The 20,379-nt window shown below is 38.8% G+C and overlaps 1 protein-coding gene across 6 annotated transcripts in view; it reads right to left on the bottom strand.

The window, feature by feature from the left end:
* MYO6 (myosin VI) overlaps window positions 1-20,379 on the bottom strand; it is a 176,528-nt gene that overhangs the window by 37,091 nt on the left and 119,058 nt on the right. For 4 of the 6 annotated variants that reach the window (XM_077812706.1, XM_077812710.1, XM_077812705.1 and 1 more), the window contains exons 19-27: window positions 16,380-16,418; window positions 12,944-13,037; window positions 9,112-9,242; window positions 8,899-8,976; window positions 7,935-8,064; window positions 7,228-7,318; window positions 4,545-4,695; window positions 1,799-2,007; window positions 1,131-1,209 (exon numbers count right to left, since the gene is read on the bottom strand). In XM_077812706.1, coding sequence (XP_077668832.1) covers window positions 1,131-1,209; window positions 1,799-2,007; window positions 4,545-4,695; window positions 7,228-7,318; window positions 7,935-8,064; window positions 8,899-8,976; window positions 9,112-9,242; window positions 12,944-13,037; window positions 16,380-16,418 — 1,002 coding nt within the window. Of the gene's footprint in view, window positions 1-1,130; window positions 1,210-1,798; window positions 2,008-4,544; window positions 4,696-7,227; window positions 7,319-7,934; window positions 8,065-8,898; window positions 8,977-9,111; window positions 9,243-12,943; window positions 13,038-16,379; window positions 16,419-20,379 lie in introns of those variants that run through there. The other 2 variants (XM_077812708.1, XM_077812709.1) reach the window with 2 other exon arrangements.

The raw sequence follows: 20,379 nt of genomic DNA, 5'->3' as shown, positions 1-20,379 counted from the left end.
TAGTAGCACTGGTGTATGGATAGGTAACATACTACTAACATTACATTATTTATAGAAAATACACCATTAGGACAGTCAAATCTGATAATTCATAGAATTTAAGCTAATTTACACTTTTCCCTTTTCGAGCTACTGGGGGGGGGATGTGAGTGTGTGTCAGTGAGGCAGAGAGAGAAGGAGAGTGTGTGTGTGCAGACTCCTGTTATCAATTCAATCTCCCTTTGTAACAATATTGATTCATTTCAGTCTTGATTCTGGTTTAATCATATGCAAAATGCTCTCCTCAGTGTAACTAACAACAGTTCTGCTGACGACTCCCTCTCCCTCATTTTCCTTTACCTTGTAGGGAAGCACAAGCCACTGTGCTACAAACTCTATAGCTACAAGAGCATTTCCAGTTCCTTTCTGTCTCAGTTCTACTCCTGCCCATCATATCCCTTGTTCTCATACCTTGGTGGCAGCACTGCCTCGACCTGTCCTTTAATTAAAAGATTCAGCCCGTGTTTTTTTCTAGTTTTCCTCCCACACAGTCATTTCACATCTGCGTTTAGAGATGAGGTGTACTAAGGAGCGATTGTTAAAATGGCACCTTCTGACTCTGCTCACCATCTGCATTCAGTCACATCTACAAACAATGCTAACAAGTCCCCATGAATTTGAGGACTCTATTTAATATTTCCTTCTGTTTTTAAGAACTTCCATGGACTTGTTCATGCTCAGCTTACATAAATAGCCTCAGCTTCTCTTTATCATTTCATCTGTCACGGCTTTCCTCGATGCTGTTCCATACAAACTGGACACTGTTTGCACAAAACCCTATGCTGCAGCTCCTGCCATCTAGAACAACCTCTCTCTCGGCTTCTCATTCACACACACTTGTAATCCTACCTGGAAAATGTTGTGGTTTTTTTCTTACCAATCACTATTAATTTCTTTCTCTTCCCCACTTCTACAGTTACTAAATTATCTAACTATAATTCCACTATTTGTTTTTGTCAATGCTTATATTAACTATGGCAACCACAACACTGTTTTATTATCTTGGGAACAGAACCTCTAGACTTACTAGCTCAAAGAGAGTAACAGGATGATTTAAATGAAAGATCAGGAAAGTTTAATTAAAATGTTACCTGAATACGTTTTTCTTCCTCTTCCCTCTTCTTCCTCTCTTCTTCTTCCTGTTTTCTCTTTGCCTCAATCTCAGCTTTTCTAATACAAGAAATAAAAACAAGAGAAAGCATTTGATAATTACGTAAATTATAACAGAACATAAATGAATGAGAAACATACAAGCATGGAAATAAACTGCCCAGGGAGGAATCTCCATCTCTGGAGATTTTTAGGAGCAGGTCAGACAAACATCTGTCAGGGAAGGTCTAGATAATACTTAGTCCTGCCATGAGTGCAGGGGACTGGACTAGATGACCTCTCGAAGTCCCTTCCATTCCTACGATTCTAGGCATCTTACATAAATCTAAATAGCAACTTGAGAGGCAGAGCAGTCCAATGGACAGGGCTTTGGACTGGCGCTCAGGAGACCTTTTATTCCCAGATGTGCCGGAGGTGTCACTTCACCTCTCTTTGGCTCTAGTTTTCTCTCCTCCATTTGTCTATCTTGTCTACATTTAGACTGTAAGCTCTTCGGGGCAGGGACCATGTCTGTACAACACTTAGCACAAGTGGGCCCCAAACTGAATCAGGGCCTATAGGTGCTACTTTAATATTAACAACCAATTGGTCAGACTGTCATTTCTGTTTGCTTTTGAATCAAGAACTGATTATGTAATTCAACACTCACAGTCGCCTTTCCTCCTCTTCCTTTCTGCGACGTTGCTCCTCCTCTTCACGTCTTTTCCTTTCTCTTTCCATTTCCTCCTGGATGCGTCGCAGCCTCTCCGCTTCCTCCTCTTGCTGCTTCTTTTTCTGTAGCTCACTAAGAAGCCGCTCTGAGCTCTTAACTAGAGCATCATACTCTTTCTGTATCTGTTCCCTAGTCATGACAATGGCCTGGAAAATAAAACAAGAAATATAGGGGATAATATTCATTAATGCTTGTACTGCATTTAAAAATATAAAGCCCCATAAAAGTGCATTACAGGTACATTACATTTGCATTTTTGTTTTGTTTTGGGGGAGCACAATAAGGAGTTCTCCACCTCCTTTCCAAAATACTGAAGATCCACTATTTTGTCTCACTTGTCACTTTAAACCACAAATAACCATCATCCTTACAGCTGAGGACTGGCTAGGACCTTCCTTCTTTGAAGCATGTCATCCCTTTTCAACCCTTACTCCCTTAAGAAAGATATTCATGCTTTAAAATTCTAGGATGAAGGATGGCAATTAGCTCCTTACTTGGTAGGTCTGTTTCTTGGGGTGGATTCTGTGTTATAGCTGCTTAATTCCTGATCAGTTACATACAATACTAATCATATGGCAACACAGTGGATGGTTCTACACCTTTTGTTACCCTGGCACTCATATCGTTGTATGGTATTTTTAGTAGTCGCCAACATTTAAAGAAACAAACACACCAGTATTTTAAACGACCTTAATATGATGCAAATGCTTTAATTGGACAAGGCAATGGTCCCCATTACCTTTTTTTAAGCTTTTGAAACATGTTTGATAACTTCACTTTTATTTCATTCCTGCTTCACTGTCTTCCCCTTTTCACACTGATTAATGCAAACAAACAATCATGAAACTTTTCTCCGCAGAAGTCTTGTGTTCCGTGCATAATAGATGATTCATCTTTTTCACATGACTATTGTTTTTTTTAAACGGGCGCTGTAAAGGTTGACTAAGGTCAAAATTTGACCTGCTCTGTGGTAAAACCTTCTGTGTCTTTTTAACTGGGATTTCAAATGTAAAAAAAAAAAAAGATACTATCCCACTGCAATGGGACCATTGCTAAAATGTCATCTTCCTAGACAGGAGAACCATTCACAATGAAGTCTAATATGTTGGGTTTCTTTCAGTGTGCATCAGTCTCAATATTCCTTCATTCTAGCTGCCTGGTCTGCTTTTGTGATGGGGGGGGGGGGAATTAAAATGCCAAGAGCCATTTTATTGGAAGTAAATTAATATGAAAAATTCTGCATATTTCATCTGCTGGGTCACAGGAATACAGTACACAGGAAGAGCAGAGGGATAGAGAAACATGAATATGTCTCACTCATGGTACAAGTGTAAGTGCTCCTGAAAAACAAAGTGAATTCGTCTGTAGCCATACAGTTATTCTTCATTGGTATCTGAGACCTTTCTTTAATACCCTATTGTAGTATAGTGAAGAACTCAAACATATCTTCAGGGATGAATTCAAACAGTCTGGGTCCTAGACACACCATAAAGGTTCTGCCTCTTACTTGGAGGGTCAGTAATAAATGTCTTCTCCCCCCCAGCAGAAACAGTGCCAAGAGGCAGTAGTCCTGGGCCCAGAGCTTGAGACTGGCCAGAACGTGCTGACACACCATTCCAGCATTTATTTTGGGAGCCATAACAGCGTCTGACAGCAATTCTGGTACATGCATTCTGGCCCCTCTCATGTGCAGCACTGACTGGACCCAGAGGTGCTGGAACAATTTGTATAGTGGGGATGCTGAGAGCCATTGAACCAAATGGCAACACCCCCAGTTTCAGCACCTATGACTCGACCCCATTCCCCAACCCTTGCCCTTGCACGCACACATACCTCTGCATTTAAATCAGCCCTGAATCCCACTGGGAGATAATCTTTAAATTTTGCTTTGACTTTCTATTAACAACCCCCTTATATGGGACCGCCATATAAGACTAAAATCAGAGTTTTTGCAGTGCTTCAGTAGAACCAAACATTAAAGACAGTCTCCTTAAGTTATTCCTAGAGCTCAGTCTTTTCATTCTTCTCAGCTAAACCTGCTATTCCCAGAAGTTTTCAGTCAGATATCACACATAAACCTCTTCAGGAAGCATTTTCAAAACCAACACATGAGCTCACTGAGAAGCAAAAAGAAAACATTTAGTTTTTTTAGATAACATTGTTGGCCTTGTGGTAATCTTCTTTCACTTGATAGTTATGCAAAACCTCTTAAGCACCATGTTCTACTAAGCAATTAAGGTAACACCAAAACCCCAATTAATTTAAAACATTGCTACTCTACATTATTCTAAGCACCATATTTTGCAGCCGCTAGAGGAAGCTTATTTAATATGTTTATCTGACAATATCAAAAGGGTGGCCACATCCACCACAATATGCATTAAAATCAAATTTTCAAACTTGGATGCTTAGCGTTAGGGTGCCTAAATATCGATTTAGGTGCCAAATAAGCAGCCTCACTTTTAGTCATGCTGAGCGCTCAACTAAATTTAAGGGGATTTGGTAGTCCTCAACATCTCTTAAAATCAAGCCTCTTTATTTAGATGCCTAAACATGAATTTAGGAACCTAATTTAAGGCACTTATATTAAAAACTCTGGATTAAATGCTAACTATAAAGCCTTTGGTCTTCTATATCAGACGAAGTTAAAAACCATCTCAAAAGTTCTATTGTTACGTTATACCTTAATCTTGGCCATCAAAGCATCAATAGATAATTCCAGATCCCGGATCTGCTTGCTCATCTCTGGTTTTCCCTCTTTCAGAGCACTTACAACTTCATTAAATTTATCAAGTCTCTTTTTCAGTGTACGCACTTTTACAAGGCCATCAATGCTGTGAATACAAAAAAAAAAAGAGCACTATATTTTAAGATGTTTTTGTGAAGTAGGTGATTAATATTTTTAAGTATCAGTAAATAGTCACATTAATTTATAATCTTATTTTCCCTTTTAAAATTTGCTGTTTAAACTATGGGCATGTCTATACAGGTTGAAACGGGGGTAACATGCACTACAGGGATGGGATTTCTAAAGTATACTAATGTAATGCATGTAGACCCTGCTGATGTGCTTTAACGTAGTACTTTTTGAAATAGCTCTAAGTCAAATCCCACTAGTGGCCACCAGTAGGGTCCACACCGACCAACTAATGTGCAACACGCTAGCGTGCTTTAGAAATCACACACCCATTGTGTACATTGCCACACCATGTAGATAAGCCCTGTAACTCTGCAAATCAAACACATATGGGATTGCGTGGCACAGAGGACAAGTACTGGCACATCAAGCCTTTCTCTATTAATACAGTGAACCCAATTAGCAGTGACCAAAGTCTGTGGACAGAAAGTGACCTACAGAATGTGAAATGCATTTGTGATCTCTAGTGGATCTATGTTCACATCTCAAAAACAAATTATTAGAGGCACCACTATTGGAGAAATCTGAGTGGTTAAAGATTGAGTTTTGTCATTTACTTAACCTGAAGCAGTACTGGAACCTGAATCATACAGAAACTCAACTACCCAACAGGTGATCCCTACAACATAGTCAAGGCATATTAATAAGAACTGGAGGAGGAATTCAGCACCCGTGCAGTACAAGGGCTTCAGCATAACACCTTTAAAAAGACTGAATTGAGCAAAAGAAACACAACCAATAGCATGAAATTTAGTCAAATTAAAAAAAAATTGAAGCAATTTGGGGTACAACTGTGCTTTTTTGTGGTTTTACAATCACATTTTCTTATTTTTTTAAAAAAAGATTTTCTCTCTTTCCTGTTACTGTGTGAAAGACTCAAATAAAAGAGGAAAATTACTGTCCAGAGAAAACTTTAAAATAGATGAAATGAAATGCAGAATGTACACAGACTGAAAACAAAGACAACAATGTTTCACCATGTCCGTTTCAGCTACAGTAGTCTTAAGTGATACCTGTAACTGTAGACAGAAATATTCAAAAGGGAGGTGGGGTTTTTTAGTTGCATTCCTTAGGTAATAAGTCCTCCATACTAGCCTTTCATTTCTTCAGTAAGAATAGGTAAGTGCTCCCTGCTAACATGGTAGCTTGTTGAGAGTAGTTATAAGTGGTTCACAGTCATGCTGGAAGGGCATAACGAGTGCGGTCCCACAGGGATCAGTTCTGGGTCTGGTTCTGTTCAATACCTTCATCAATGATTTAGACAATGTCATAGAGAGTACACTTCTAAAGTCTGTGGACGATACCAAGCCGGGAGGGGTTGCAAGCGCTTTGGAGGATAGGATTAAAATTCAAAATGATCTGGACAAACTGGAGAAATGTCTGAAGTAAACAGGATGAAATTCAATATGGACAAATGCAAAGTACTCCATTTAGGAAGGAACAATCAGTTACACACATACAAAATGGGAAATGACTGCCTAGGAAGGAGTACCGCAGAAAGGGATCTGAGGGTCATAGTGGATCACAAGCTAAATATGAGTCAACAGTGTAACACTGTTGCAAAAAAAGCAAACATCAGGCTGGGATGTACTAACAGGAATGTTGCAAGCAAGACACAAGAACTAATTCTTCCATTCTACTCTGTGCTTATTTGGCCTCAACTGGAGTATCGTGTCCAGTTCTGGGCGCCACATTTCAGGAAAAATGTGGACAAACTGGAGAAAGTCCAGAAAAGAGCAACAAAAATAATTAAAGATCTAGAAAAGGTGACCTATGAAGGAAAATTGAAAAAATTGGGTTTGTTTAATTTGGAAAAGAGAAGACAGAGGGGACATAACAGTTTTCAAGTACATAAAAGGTTGTTACAAGGAGGAGGGAGAAAAATTATTCTTCTTAACCTCTGATGATAGGACAAGAAGCAAGGGGCTTAAATTTCAGCAAAGGAGGTTTAAGTTGGACATTAGGAAAAACTTCCTAACTGTCAGCATGGTTAAGCACTGGAATAAATTGCCTAGGGAAGTTGTGGTGTGGAATCTCCATCACTGAAAATTTTTAAGAGCAGGTTAGACAAACACCTGTCAGGAATGGTCTAGAATAGATAATACTTAATCCTGTCATGATTGCAGGGGACTGCACTACATGACTTCTTGAGGTCCCTTCCAGTCCTATGATTCTATATTACTGGTCCTTATTTGAGAGAGAAAAGGTCTATAAATGGATCAATCAGAATACTGCATAATATTTCTATTAATTTTCTAATAAGTGTTACTCATCCATTCAATATGAATAAGTATGAATGCAAAAGCTAAAGCTAAATCCACACTCTAAAAATGTTGCTAGTATAGGTTATTGTTTGACACCCCCACCTTAAGACTATTCAGTTAGGCATAAAAAATATCTACATTTAGAAAAGTAGTTTTTGAACCTTATAAAACCCCTCCCTTCTTACCGTGGTTTGTGCTTTCTCTTGCAAAGCCACATACGAATAGTCTTTTGTATTTTAATGCAGGCACTAGCTCGGTATTTTATTTTGTTTTTCACTGCAAGCACACAAAATAAGTTCAATGAGTCCGAATGGTTTTATAATTCTAAATAGTTCAAGGGAATGCCTACAGTCCCTACAAATACATGTTTGATAAGTCCACAAGGGTATTTATTTTTAAAAAGTGATGTCCCAGGATGATAAATATATGACAAGTCTTCAACTCTCATCTATGACTAGATGCTATTTCAGATTTAGCTGATCTGTGAATTAGGCAAAGACTTATTTCCTCTAAGACACAAAGCCCACCAAACAAATGACTATTTCCTTAGATGTAATTGTTTTAAGGTAGCAGGCCTTCTGCCCTATTATTCCAAAAAAGTAGGGTCATTAAGTTGTGTAAATTTCTAGATTCTAAATATCCTGGAATAGATTCATGGGTGATACTTAGGTCCCAATTTTTTCATGCATTTGCATGTGTAAATAACCTGAAGCACTGAGAAGTCCCAATGACTCCAAAGGGATTATCCACGTGCCTGAAGTTAAGCAAGTAGGTATTTGCAGGCTGGGGGCCTTAATTAATACTGTTCAAATTACGAAGCAATGATCCAGTTGCTGTGCTATTCTCTGTTAGCATATTTTGATTTACTAAAAAGCAATATTAAATTACATACATTTAATCACCGAGAGAGAACACCACTGAACTTTTTTCCAACGACTGCAGATAAGCCAGTGATTGACTCGTTTAACCAGCTCTGCTAGATGATCTGGATCAGACTTCATTATCTGATCAAACTCTGCAAACTAAATACATAACCAGTTTTACTTAACAAAAATAATAGGTAGAAAATAGACAGTCAACATTATAACCTAACAGAGCATTGAGGACAAAGGTAAAAGATCAGTACAGTAAACAGAACCTTGTAACCATGGAAACCTCAGTTCAACTTCCAATTAATTCAAACCCGTGAAAAGGTAACTTTGCTTTTACATTTTAATAGGTTCTGTTGATAACAGAAATGACTACTTCCAAGACAGGCATTTTCTGACAGTTGCTGAGTGCTCAGTGCTTTTGAAAATCCAGACACATATTTAGGTGCCAAAATAAAGATTTATGGCATGGAAAATCCTAGCCATAAATCTTTATTTTGGCACCTAAATATGTGTCTGGATTTTCAAAAGAGACTAGTAATTTTGGGTACCCCACTTACTTAGCACCCACTCTGTAAATCATGCCCCTTAAGGTATGTTAAGTTGGGTACCCCCCAAAGAGAGAAGCCCCCAAAGCCATTTTTGAAAACCTTGACATATCAGCATAACTTAAGGGCATCCATTTTTGAAAATCTTCAGCTTTTGGATAATTATGTTAATGAGTAAGACAATTACATCTCTGTACTGATGTCTCAGTCCTAGACATAAAAGCTTTTACTGCTTCTCCTTATGAGCAATGCTCATATTCAGAGAAAGACGATTTGAATATGGATATGTTTTAATGGGAAGCCTTTGTTTCTCTGCTATAACTTTTTTTATTTTAAGCATGCAATATATTTTCACTCTAAAGCAATACTTTTCGGGAAGTTTACACAACCTTCAATACTCTATGTTCAAAAACTGCAATTGAAAAGAGATACTATTTACCTTGCCAGGTCTAAAAAACACTTTTGTTAATCCAAATTTGTAGTCATTTTCATTTAAGCCCAAGGCTTTAAATAGTGCCTATAACAAGAAAAAAAATATCAGTTTGATTCATATTTCACAAAAAAGGCACAAAATAAACCAAAATAAATATTTTCTATCCGAGATGAAGAGAAAAAATATGGACAATTCATTTGGCACTCAGGTGATTGTTACCTTGCAGAAAAGTCTAGGGTCCAGTCGAGCTAGTTTTGCAGGCATATACTTTTTGTACATATTGTATAGCTCATGAAATGATGCTCGTGATGGGAAACCACCTTGCATCAAGTCCAAAACAGACACCATACCTATATTCACAGAAATACGCACAAAAATATATATGTCATTAAAATGTAAATAAAGCAGTCGTTTCATAATAATGAACAATTAATGGCTTATGCCATTTGGATGTGCTCAAATGCTTGGCCTAAGTCCCCAATGTAGTACATAGTTCTGCATGGACTGGCCCCAGCACTCACCATTTCCTGGTCAAATGGCCATTTATAAGAATTTATTCCTGAACGTCTGAGACAGTCTATGATAATATTCTGCGTCCTTGCCAGATAGGTGGCAACTAATCGACTTCAGTGGGTTACTCTGTTAAATCTTTTTTGGCAGATCCACTATTTTGCTGTTCCTTCCCTAAAGCAGGGTCCCAATAATTTCTGAACGGACAAAGACTATTAATGTGTACGATGGCACACCAATGATGTCAGCATGAGAGGCAGTGCAGGGTACAAAGGGCAGATGACTGGCATTAACACCCTGTTTACATGTAATGCTGGGGTGTGCCTTAGCTGGTGAGATGCGTTTTGTATATCTTTGATACAGCAAAAGTGGCAGTGTGGAATGAGTCTATTATAGATATCCATAAATACTGCCATCACCTCCAGAGGTACAATTTATTGCTACCCAAATCAGTAAAAGGCTGGAGATTCTTCAACCAGTAATTAAAACAGACATTGCAATGCAGAGTACATAAGTCAAGGCTAAATTCATGCCATGAGCCGGAGTTCAAAAGAGTTTCAAAATCACCCCAGATCTCAAAATTAGTGGGAGAACTGCAAAGATATCAATGTCTTGATGCATCAAAACGGCTCCAAAGTTGCATGGTAAGAGTGTCACAGCACAGATACAGGAAATTCATGCCAGGCCTTCTACAATCTCTTTCATGCAACGATCTCAAAAATCTTAACAAACAACACAAGCTCCATGGCAGTTAAATATTAACATATTATACCAATTTGCAGAATGAATAAACTAGGAAAATTGGGTTATATTTTGGAAGCCAGAGCCATCCTTGACCCATTCCCCCCAATTCCAAATCTCATTATATCCTGCAGCTAAGTAACATACAACCAGCCATGTCTCTATGCTAATTTTGACAAATTCCCAGCAACAGATGTTGAGTATCTCATTTTTAATTTTATTTGTGATTGTTTTTACTAACTCTTTTTGCCACCTTTCCTCATTGCATATTTGTTCTTGGTGAAGTTTGTACTATTGTCATTCGCCTTTTGATTTACTTCCATTAATACCTTTTTTTTAAAAAAAAAATCATATTATAAGTAGCTCTTTTCTAGCTTAAACTTTACTTTTCTAGCTTAAACTTTACTTCCCCCCCCAGTTTAATGTTTATGTATACTTGTTATTTTACTGAAACAAACAGATTAATACGTATACACAAATGTGCTTATAGAAGCTTATGGTGAAAAATCAAAAGTTTAGTCTATTGATTTGTTTAGTCTCACAAATATTGCCAAGTGCTATTAGCTGCTGATAACGGCGTTAATGGAATCCTAATTAAAGCAACATTGTTAAGCATTTGTGTGTTTATGATGTGCTAATTTTTACTTAAAAATAACTTGGCATGACAAATATAAGTGTGCTTGCCAAGACACCAGATGCTAAACCATTCTGTTGAAAAAACTAAGCTCAAACTACTGAACCCACAAAAGGATAATGAAACAAACACCTGGACGGAAAAGTGTATAAAGGACTTATGGGAAATGATGCAATTTAATGTTATTGACTTATTTATATTGTGCCACCATGATTTTCTGCGAGTAAGTTCATTCTAGTAACCCAGTTAACTGTTTGTATCAAGCATAATAGTGCAAGAACAAGGCTGCGTAAGTCTGTAACAATACCATAAAACTTGAAAGGACCTTGTATTTCCAGCTTCATGGCCATGCAGCATCATTCAAAAAACTAGATCAGACTGCTTGTACTCATTCTGCATTTGAGTTATGGAGCAGGATTCAGATGGGCCTACTTTCAATGGATCAGCCTGGGTACACTGCAGAGGTCTCAGCTGAACTGATAAGCTACATGGCTGAAGTCACTGAAACTGATGGTACAGGGTGATTTCGGTGTCCATTTAGATGACAATTCTTCTGCTCATAGACGACAATCATGGCATGCCCAAGAGATTTCTGGCATAACCCACAGTGTGGGACATATTCAAGAGCTGATATTTGGGTTGAGATTGGACCTCAAGGAGGTAGAGATTACTCCCATGTTACAGACAAACCATTTACCTTCTGCTTAAGGGCAGAGTCTGTTTTGATGGTGTACCCTCAGATGGCAATGGAACCAGAGAGCTCTCAGGGAGAATACTATTTAGCCAACAGAAAATTCAGCTGATAATTGAATGGAACTTCAAATGAACTTCAGTACTTGTCCATAGATACCGTGGCCCCTAAAGAAGTTTCTCTGCAACTTCACTAGCACAGGTCATTCTTATTTACAGATTACCTGTAATAGCTGAAGTGATATGAAAGACTGTTAAAGTGCAAATGGCAGAAATCTTGTGCCAAAACACATCTCTTGCCATCTTCAAATTAAGACTAGATGGCTTTTGGAAGATATGCTTTAGTCAAACACAAATGATTGGGGTCTATACTGTGGTAGCTGAGTGAAATTTAAGGCCCTCTGATATTCAAGAAGTCAGACTAGATTATCTGACAGTCCCATCTGGCCTTAAACTCTATGAATCTATGACACAAACACACAATGGAATGGTCTTGTTAGATCCTTCTCTGCTTCTGGATGTTCAGATATGAGTTGTTAACAAGAGTGCTTTTTTCCCACATATATGTTTAGCAAGAAAAGCACACCTTTCCCTTCAGATGCATATCATTCCATGGATGCCATTCATACGTTTGACACTTCAAGTTTAAAACACTACAAAGAGTGCAAAATGGGGGATACATCTACGAATCAATCAGAAAACTGAAGACGGTGCAGAATGTGGCTGCTTGTTTACTGAGAAGCATTTCATGCCAAGAACACAACACCATAATCTATACTGTCTGTCTATTTGTTTCCAGGCAGAGAACAGGGTGGTGGTACTAACATATGAATCCCTTCAGTGGTTTGGGACCTGGCTTTCTGAGATACTGCCTCTTGTTCTATGCAACACCCCTGCAGTTCAGCAGATGCGCTCAAATTGGAACACCATCAGTTTAAACATGAAAAGAGTGCTGACCAGGTGTTTCTTGTAATGAGTCTTCAACTCTGAAACTCATGTCCCCTGCTCAGTCCATCTTTTGGGACACACTACAAAGTTCATTATTTGTATTTTCAGGTGTTTGGGGGAGGAAGAGCGTAGAGGATTAAAGAGAGTGATCAGATGTGGGGGTTGCTAGATTCTTTCTTATCTGAGCAAGTATTACATGGGCAGTCTTATACTATGCATTGTGAATTTGAATTTGTATTGTATATTTTAATGTTGTGGAGTGCATAATGCTTGCCAGCTTTTCATTTAACACTGAAAAAGTCTAAAATACAATGGCTGCACTGTCTTACTTAAAAATAATTATCTGATTACTGAGAATCAAAATTAATTAATACTCATTAGATACAAATCATTTAATTGTATCTAGACACCATTAAATTAAGAACAGAAATATTTATCCAATCAAGGAAACATTGTTTCAACGATAGACATTCCAACTTTGTGTGAATCTGTAACGCACAAAATTTAAAAAAAAGAGGAATACATTACCTGAACACTGGAGCTGAGAAAGAATCTGTCCCCCTTCAAAATTGTGACTTGTCATCTTTAAATTAGGTTTGATGCAGCGAATAAAGCTTGACCCCTATTGTCAGGACAGCAAGATAGCAGAATCTACATAAATTTAAACCTTCTGAAATAAGTGATCATTTAAGAATTACGTAACAAAGGAACAGTAATAGATTTCTAAAGAGAGAAACTGACTTTTTATGCTTCTCAGTCTTTTCATATCCATTTTGCACTCAACATATCTTGACGCAATTGATCTCAAAGTTCAAACTGTCAATAGAACCTCACCTTCTTTTCATTCAACAATTTTTTTCTTCCCATCAATAACTGAATCCAATTATTATTGCATCAGTCTAGCTGTACTCTACCTCCACTACTATAATCATCTTGCTTGAAAAAGGCAAGCAACTAATACTATCTCTTTACGCTTCCATCCAACCATCTCTCTCTCCATTTTTTTCATCCCTCAAAACAGTTCCTTCTTTAACCACTCATTCCTTGCTCACCAGCCCAAGTATATCAGTGTCTTCCCTGGTTTCAGAGTAACAGCCGTGTTAGTCTGTATTCGCAAAAAGAAAAGGAGTACTTGTGGCACTTGTAGTACTTAGAGACTAACCAATTTATTTGAGCATGAGCTTTCGTGAGCTACAGCTCGCTTCATGACATTTAAAAAAAAATCCCATTCATGCTGTATGTTAGAATAAAATTGGGATTAATATGACCTGTGACTACCCTCACTGTGACTACCCTGACCTGTGACTGCTTTGACTGTACCTTGTATCTCTCTCTCCCCCTCTCCTCTTGGGACCAAGTCTCAGGTCTAGCCAAGCTGTAAAACTGTGCTCAGCACAGGTCCTGGGGGTCAGGGGAGGAAAGGAAAGGGTTGGGCAAAGGTAGCTGTATGTCATCTTTATGCCCCCAATCCTGGTAACTCTAAGACCACTGGAGTTAAGTAGCACCCTGGCCATGCCCCCTTCTCCCGGACAAGCCCTTGAACTCCAACTGCTGAAAGAGGGCTGATGAACAGTTAGCTACATTGGTTCTAAGAATTCCCTAGGAAAGAAGAATTTTCACCTGGTCATTCACGCCAGCTTTGAGTCTGGGGCAGGGCAAAACATGTTTGAAGACTAGGATCCAGCTCTTTGGGGCACAGACTATCTTTTGTTATGTCTGAGAACTGCTAAGCATATTTTTGGTTACTATCCTAATATAAACAAGAAGAATTTTAGTATTCCTACCAAAAAGTGTCTGAAGACATTTGCTAAAGTAATACTGAAATAGGGAGAGGCCCCACACCATTTTGAGCTTAAAAAGCAGAGATGATATAAATGGACTAGAATTTTATGGTTCTCTATGATCTAACTTGTTTTTTAAGAAATTAGATCAAAGCATAAAGTTTAACGATTACTATCCTAGTTAAATAAGCAGGATAATTTACTACATCTCAATTTTTTTTAAAGAAGTTGCATTGGCTAAAATAATGTTTTTCTACCTCTATTTATAGAGTTCTTGATTCCCTAAAGTTCAACTATAACTCAGTTTGATTACTTCCTCTGACCATAATGTTAGAGAAATTGTAAACATATAAATTCACAAGTATGATAACTCTGACTCAGTGAAAAGTGAGGTAACACACCACTAACTCTGCAATCTATTTCCTGAGCTAAACTCTCTCCGTACTAATGGGTAATCTTCCAGCAAGTAAAGCAGAATTTGTTCTCCAGATTAAAGATGTGTGAAATGTAGGTTGGATTCCCTTCGTTATGTATAGAAACCGTAATTTCTATGCCCTAAGCACTGAAGAAAGACACAAAGAATGGAAAAGGAAGAGAGAAATTTAAAAAAACTCACAGGATAAGACAAACATAGGAGAGAGATTTAAGTGTGGAACGGGAAGCTGCTAGTTCATACTTATCATAGAGCACAGGAGTACAGTCAGCTGTAATATCCTCTCATGAAGTGAGCTGTTTAATGACAAGGAGGCGGTTGATCTGATAGGGAATACTTCTAGACCTACAAAAATACTAGGAAATGTATCCTGCACATAAGAGGTATCTAAGAAACAGAGTACACATTCATGGAGGGCTTGCAAGAGTAGACCATTTGCTTCTCTGTAAAACCACATCAAAGACAGAAAAGGTATAGTGGCTTTTTAGCCAAATTCTTCAAAGATGACTGCCTGAACTAGATACTGAGGGATCAAGCAATGAGTTGTGGAGCCGATGCAATCAGGAAGTTAAAATCAGACAAATGGCTGTGCAACTCCAGAAGCCCTGAGGAAGTAGCAAAGGGCTGTGAAACATGGTTAGTCATGTTTGTCTTTCACTAATGAACTAAAGCTCTTTAAAAATTGATTAATTTGGCTCAAGAGCTTCTTTGAAGATTTTTAATGCAGCAAACCTTTCTAACACTGAAACATATTAGCCATTTGGTAGTTACAAGCAGCATCTTTTACTGAAACCCATGCCTAGTATTCTCTGAGGGTCTGCATAAAAATAAATTAAAACAGAATTTACAATAAATGGGAAATATGCTCATCTAAATCCTGGACCTGAAATGTAAAGACGTAACGCAAACTCCTCCATCTACCAGCAGCACTGACCGGCTATGGAGGGAGGGTTACCACTAGGCAGAATTTTAAGGGGTGTAGGTGAGAGAAGCAGAAACAAATCATAGTAGAGGATTAGAGAGAAAGTGAATGAAGTTAATGTGAACTAATTTTAATATTGGGAGTAGGGATGGAGGTGGGGGTATGAGGTTTTTTTCCCTGCTACCAATTCAATTACATGAATGTATTAGATTAAATCCCCCCCCCCCAGAAAAAAGAGATATAAAACTTCATTCCTAGATTTTCTAGATTCCCTTCTCACACTTGAAAATGTGAACGTGTAGTGAAAAGGGGATGGAAAAATAAAGTGCCACTCTACAACAAATAAAAAATAAAATTATCAGAGTTAAGAGTTTTCCTAGAACTTGTTCAAAACCCTGGCTGTTCATGAGTTAAACTACAGATATACAGTGAATCAAAATCTGGTCACAAAAATAAATCAAACACAGGATGGCAGATTACCCATGAGTGAGAAGCAAGTAGACTAGAGGAAAGGGAAATGATCGGGAAAGGAATTGGAGACTTGATAAAACTAAGTAATATTAATGCACTTTATCTGAACTGGTAGAATTTCCATGCTACAATACAAAGAACTTTCCTTTCAGTAACTTTAATATTTAGTCTATGAATTTAATAATATTCAGCACCCATGTAGCAATACACTTAAAATTATCCTGTTTTGCAACTGGATGACATTTTTGAAGTGACTATTTATTATTATAAAAACATTAAATTTAAGCCAAAACTCTTGGTTAACATGAGCGGAGCGATAAAGGAAAATACAGAATTTGCATCTATATTTATACTTACAGTACTACGAAGCTTTTCAAGGAGCAAATTTAATTGAGTCTGTCAAAAAAAAATGAAACAATTCAATACTTCATATTAGAGAACCATAATGTGTCTGTCTTACTATGACGGTTATACATTAGAGTGACACAACACTATTGCATGCATCAGTTATTGTTAGGTGTGTGCGCATGTGTGTGCATGTGTGCATGAATAGTAGCTCATTCAGTTTTGATAAACCACACATGAACAAATCTTAGACAACTTCATGCAAGAGGACTTGAGTCACACCAAGGAAACTGCTTATGTTGAATACTCTTGTGTTGAATGGTATAATAATTGCATGTGTATATCTCTTTATTGTCTGAAAATTAGCGATTAGATATTCAAAGTACATACACCAGTAGGAAAATAAATAAGGAAAATGTTGTATACATAGTAGAGTTAATGAGGTGATTGGACAGTAGTGATATGAATAATATAAATCAAAGTTAAAATCTATGAAAAGCTACAAATAGCAAGGAGTAACGTGCATCAGCATGTCAAACACTACATGGATAAGGATATTCTCAACACAGTTTGCACGTCAAGACATTTAACACTGCTTTTCTTTTCTTCTTTTAAATTCTCTTTACAAGAGATGCTGTGCCCACCATTACTCAAGGCTACCTAAGATTCGGATTTAACATTTTAATGGATTAATGTGTCATATATTTGGCCAGCTAAAATCCTCAGAATTACTTTACACTGAACTGTTCTTTGAATATGACAATCAACAGATAAGTCTTCATTTTATTTGGGAGTGGGGGGGAATCCTATATTTATCCTAGATGGAATTTAAACAAACAGAGAAATTAATTAATGCCCTGATTCTGAAACTGACTGTGTGTATCAAAGGATGAGAGTCTTAGGCCTCAACTACAGATGCAGGCATCTGAGTAGCACATTACAACTTCTATGTATTAGCATTTGGTTAGGACTTACATATGCAGGGAACCAGCTCAAGAGACATGGTTAAATTTTTGGCACAGGAGTAGCCTGATCTTTCACAGACTAGTGTAATGCTTGACTTGCTGATGCTTACAGTACTGATTATGGAATGTGACATTACACAAAATTCTGATACCAAGTGGTCAGGCACAGTTCTGCCCTTACTACTGTACTGTGTACCATAAAACAGGATTGTTTTCAAGATTCTTATTTTAGACTAGCTGGTCTATTATTCTCAGGGAGCCTAATGTGCAGGGATCTGTGTAGGGGCCTACCAAATACATTGCTGCTGCTCCAGCTAAAGCTGCCAGCATCTCTCCTGCAGAGAAAGAAGGGGCCTATCGGTTTTTCTTGCAGATGAAGCTGGTGGACTCTAGCACATACAGCTGGGATGAATAAAGGAGTGTCATAAGAGGCTGGGTAGGCCCGGCCCAACTAACCTGCTACTCAGTTTTCACTGATGCTACATACTTTTCTTATCTAATTTTAACAAATTATTTACATTTACTTAAATTTATTAAAAAAAAAAAAGGAGTACTAGTGGCACCTTCGAGACTAACCAATTTATTTGAGCATAAGCTTTCGTGAGCTAATCAAGGTGGGCCATTTCCAGCAGTTAACAGGAACGTCTGAGGAACAGTGCGGGGTGGGGGTGAGGGGGAAATAAACATGGGGAAATAGTTTTACTTTGTGTAATGATGCATCCACTCCCAGTCTCTATTCAAGCCTAAGTTAATTGTATCCAGTTTGCAAATTAATTCCAATTCAGCAGTCTCTCGTTGGAGTCTGTTTTTGAAATCTTTTTGTTGTAATATTGCGACCTTTAGGTCTGTAATCAAGTGACCAGAGAGACTGAAGTGTTCTCCGACTGGTTTATGAATGTTATAATTCTTGATGTCTGATTTGTGTCCATTTATTCTTTTACATAGAGACGGCCCAGTTTGACCAATGTACATGGCAGAGGGGCACTGCTGGCACATGATGGCATATATCACATTCGTAGATGTGCAGGTGAACGAGCCTCTGATAGCGTGGCCGATGTGATTAGGCCCTATGATGGTGTCCCCTGAATAGATATGTGGACACAGTTGGCAACGGGCTTAGTTGCAAGGATAGGTTCCTGGGTTAGTGGTTCTGTTGTGTGGGGTGTGGTTGCTGGTGAGTATTTGCTTCAGGTTGGGGGGCTGTCTATAGGCAAGGACTGGCCAGTCTCCCAAGATTTGTGAGAGTGATGGGTCGTCCTTCAAGATAGGTAGTAGATCCTTGATGATGCGTTGGAGAGGTTTTAGTTGGGGGCTGAAGGTGATGGCTAATGGCATTCTGTTATTTTCTTGGTTGGGCCTGTCCTGTAGTAGGTGATTTCTGGGTACTCTTCTGGCTCTGTCAATTTGTTTCTTCACTTCAGCAGGTGGGTATTGTAGTTGTAAGAATGCTTGATAGAGATCTTGTAGGTGTTTGTCTCTGTCTGAGGGGTTGGAGCAAATGCGGTTGTATCGTAGAGGTTGGCTGTAGACGATGGATTGTGTGGTGTGGTCTGAGTGAAAGCTGAAGGCATGTAGGTAGGAATAGAGGTCACTACGTTTCCGGTATAGGGTGGTGTTTATGTGACCATCGCTTATTAGCACCGTAGTGTCCAGGAAGTGGATCTCTTGTGTGGACTGGTCCAGGCTGAGGTTGATGGTGGGATGGAAATTGTTGAAATCATGGTGGAATTCCTCAAGGGCTTCTTTTCCATTGGTCCAGATGATGAAGATGTCATCCATGTACCGCAAGTAGAGTAGGGGTATTAGGGGACGAGAGCTGAGGAAGCGTTGTTCTAAGTCAGCCATAAAAACGTTGGCATGCTGTGGGGCCATGCGGGTACCCATAGCAGTGCCGCTGATTTGAAGGTCTACATTGTCCCCAAATGTGAAATAGTTATGGGTGAGGACAAAGTCACAAAGTTCAGCCACGAGGCTTGCCATGACATTATCGGAGATAGTGTTTCTGATGGCTTGTAGTCCATCTTTGTGTGGAATGTTGGTGTAGAGGGCTTCTACATCCATAGTGGCCAGGATGGTGTTTTCAGGAAGATCACCGATGGATTGTAGTTTCCTCAGGAAGTCAGTGGTGTCTCGAAGGTAGCTGGGAGTGCTGGTAGTGTAGGGCCTGAGGAGGGAGTCTACATAGCCAGACAATCCTGCTGTCAGGGTGCCAATGCCTGAGATGATGGGTCTCCAGGATTTCCAGGTTTATGGATCTTGGGCAGCAGATAGAATACCCCAGGTCGGGGTTCCAGGGGTGTGTCTGTGCGGATTTGTGCTTATGCTTTTTCAGGGAGTTTCTTGAGCAAATGCTGTAGTTTCTTTTCGTAACCCTCAGTGGGATCACAGGGTAATGGCTTGTAGAAAGTGGCGTTGGAGAACTGCCTAGCAGCCTCTTGTTCATATTCCGACCTATTCATGACGACGACAGCACCTCCTTTGTCAGCCTTTTTGATTATGATGTCAGAGTTTTTTCTGAGGCTGTGGATGGCATTGTGTTCTGCACGGCTGAGGTTATGGGGCAACTGATGCTACTTTTCCACAATTTCAGCCTGTGCACATCGGCGGAAGCACTCTATGTAGAAGTCCAGTTCCCCTAATCCACCCAGCAATATTGTCAATCTACAGAACTATACTCTTAGCCCAGCAGAAGAATCTGTCCTATCTCGGGGCCTCTCCTTCTGCCCCTCCACCCCCACGAACACAATAAAGTTCTGTGGTGACCTAGAATCCTATTTTCGACGTCTCTGACTCAAGGAATATTTCCAACACACCTCTGAACAACATACTAACCCACAGACACCTTCCTACCAACACTACAAAAAGAAGGATTCTAGGTGGACTCCTCCTGAAGGTCGAAACAACAGACTGGACTTCTACATAGAGTGCTTCTGCTGACATGCTGGAAGGAGGTTACTAGTGTAATTCCTCAGGGATCGGTTTTGGGATCAATCTTATTTAATCTTTAATCAAAGTAAAACTATTTCTCCATGTTTATTCCCCCACCC

This window comes from Eretmochelys imbricata, chromosome 3 (assembly GCF_965152235.1).
Source record: "Eretmochelys imbricata isolate rEreImb1 chromosome 3, rEreImb1.hap1, whole genome shotgun sequence".
NCBI classification, from domain to species: domain Eukaryota; kingdom Metazoa; phylum Chordata; order Testudines; family Cheloniidae; genus Eretmochelys; species Eretmochelys imbricata.
Note: the sequence above shows the minus strand (reverse complement) of the source record. Positions and strands in the feature narration are given on the sequence as shown.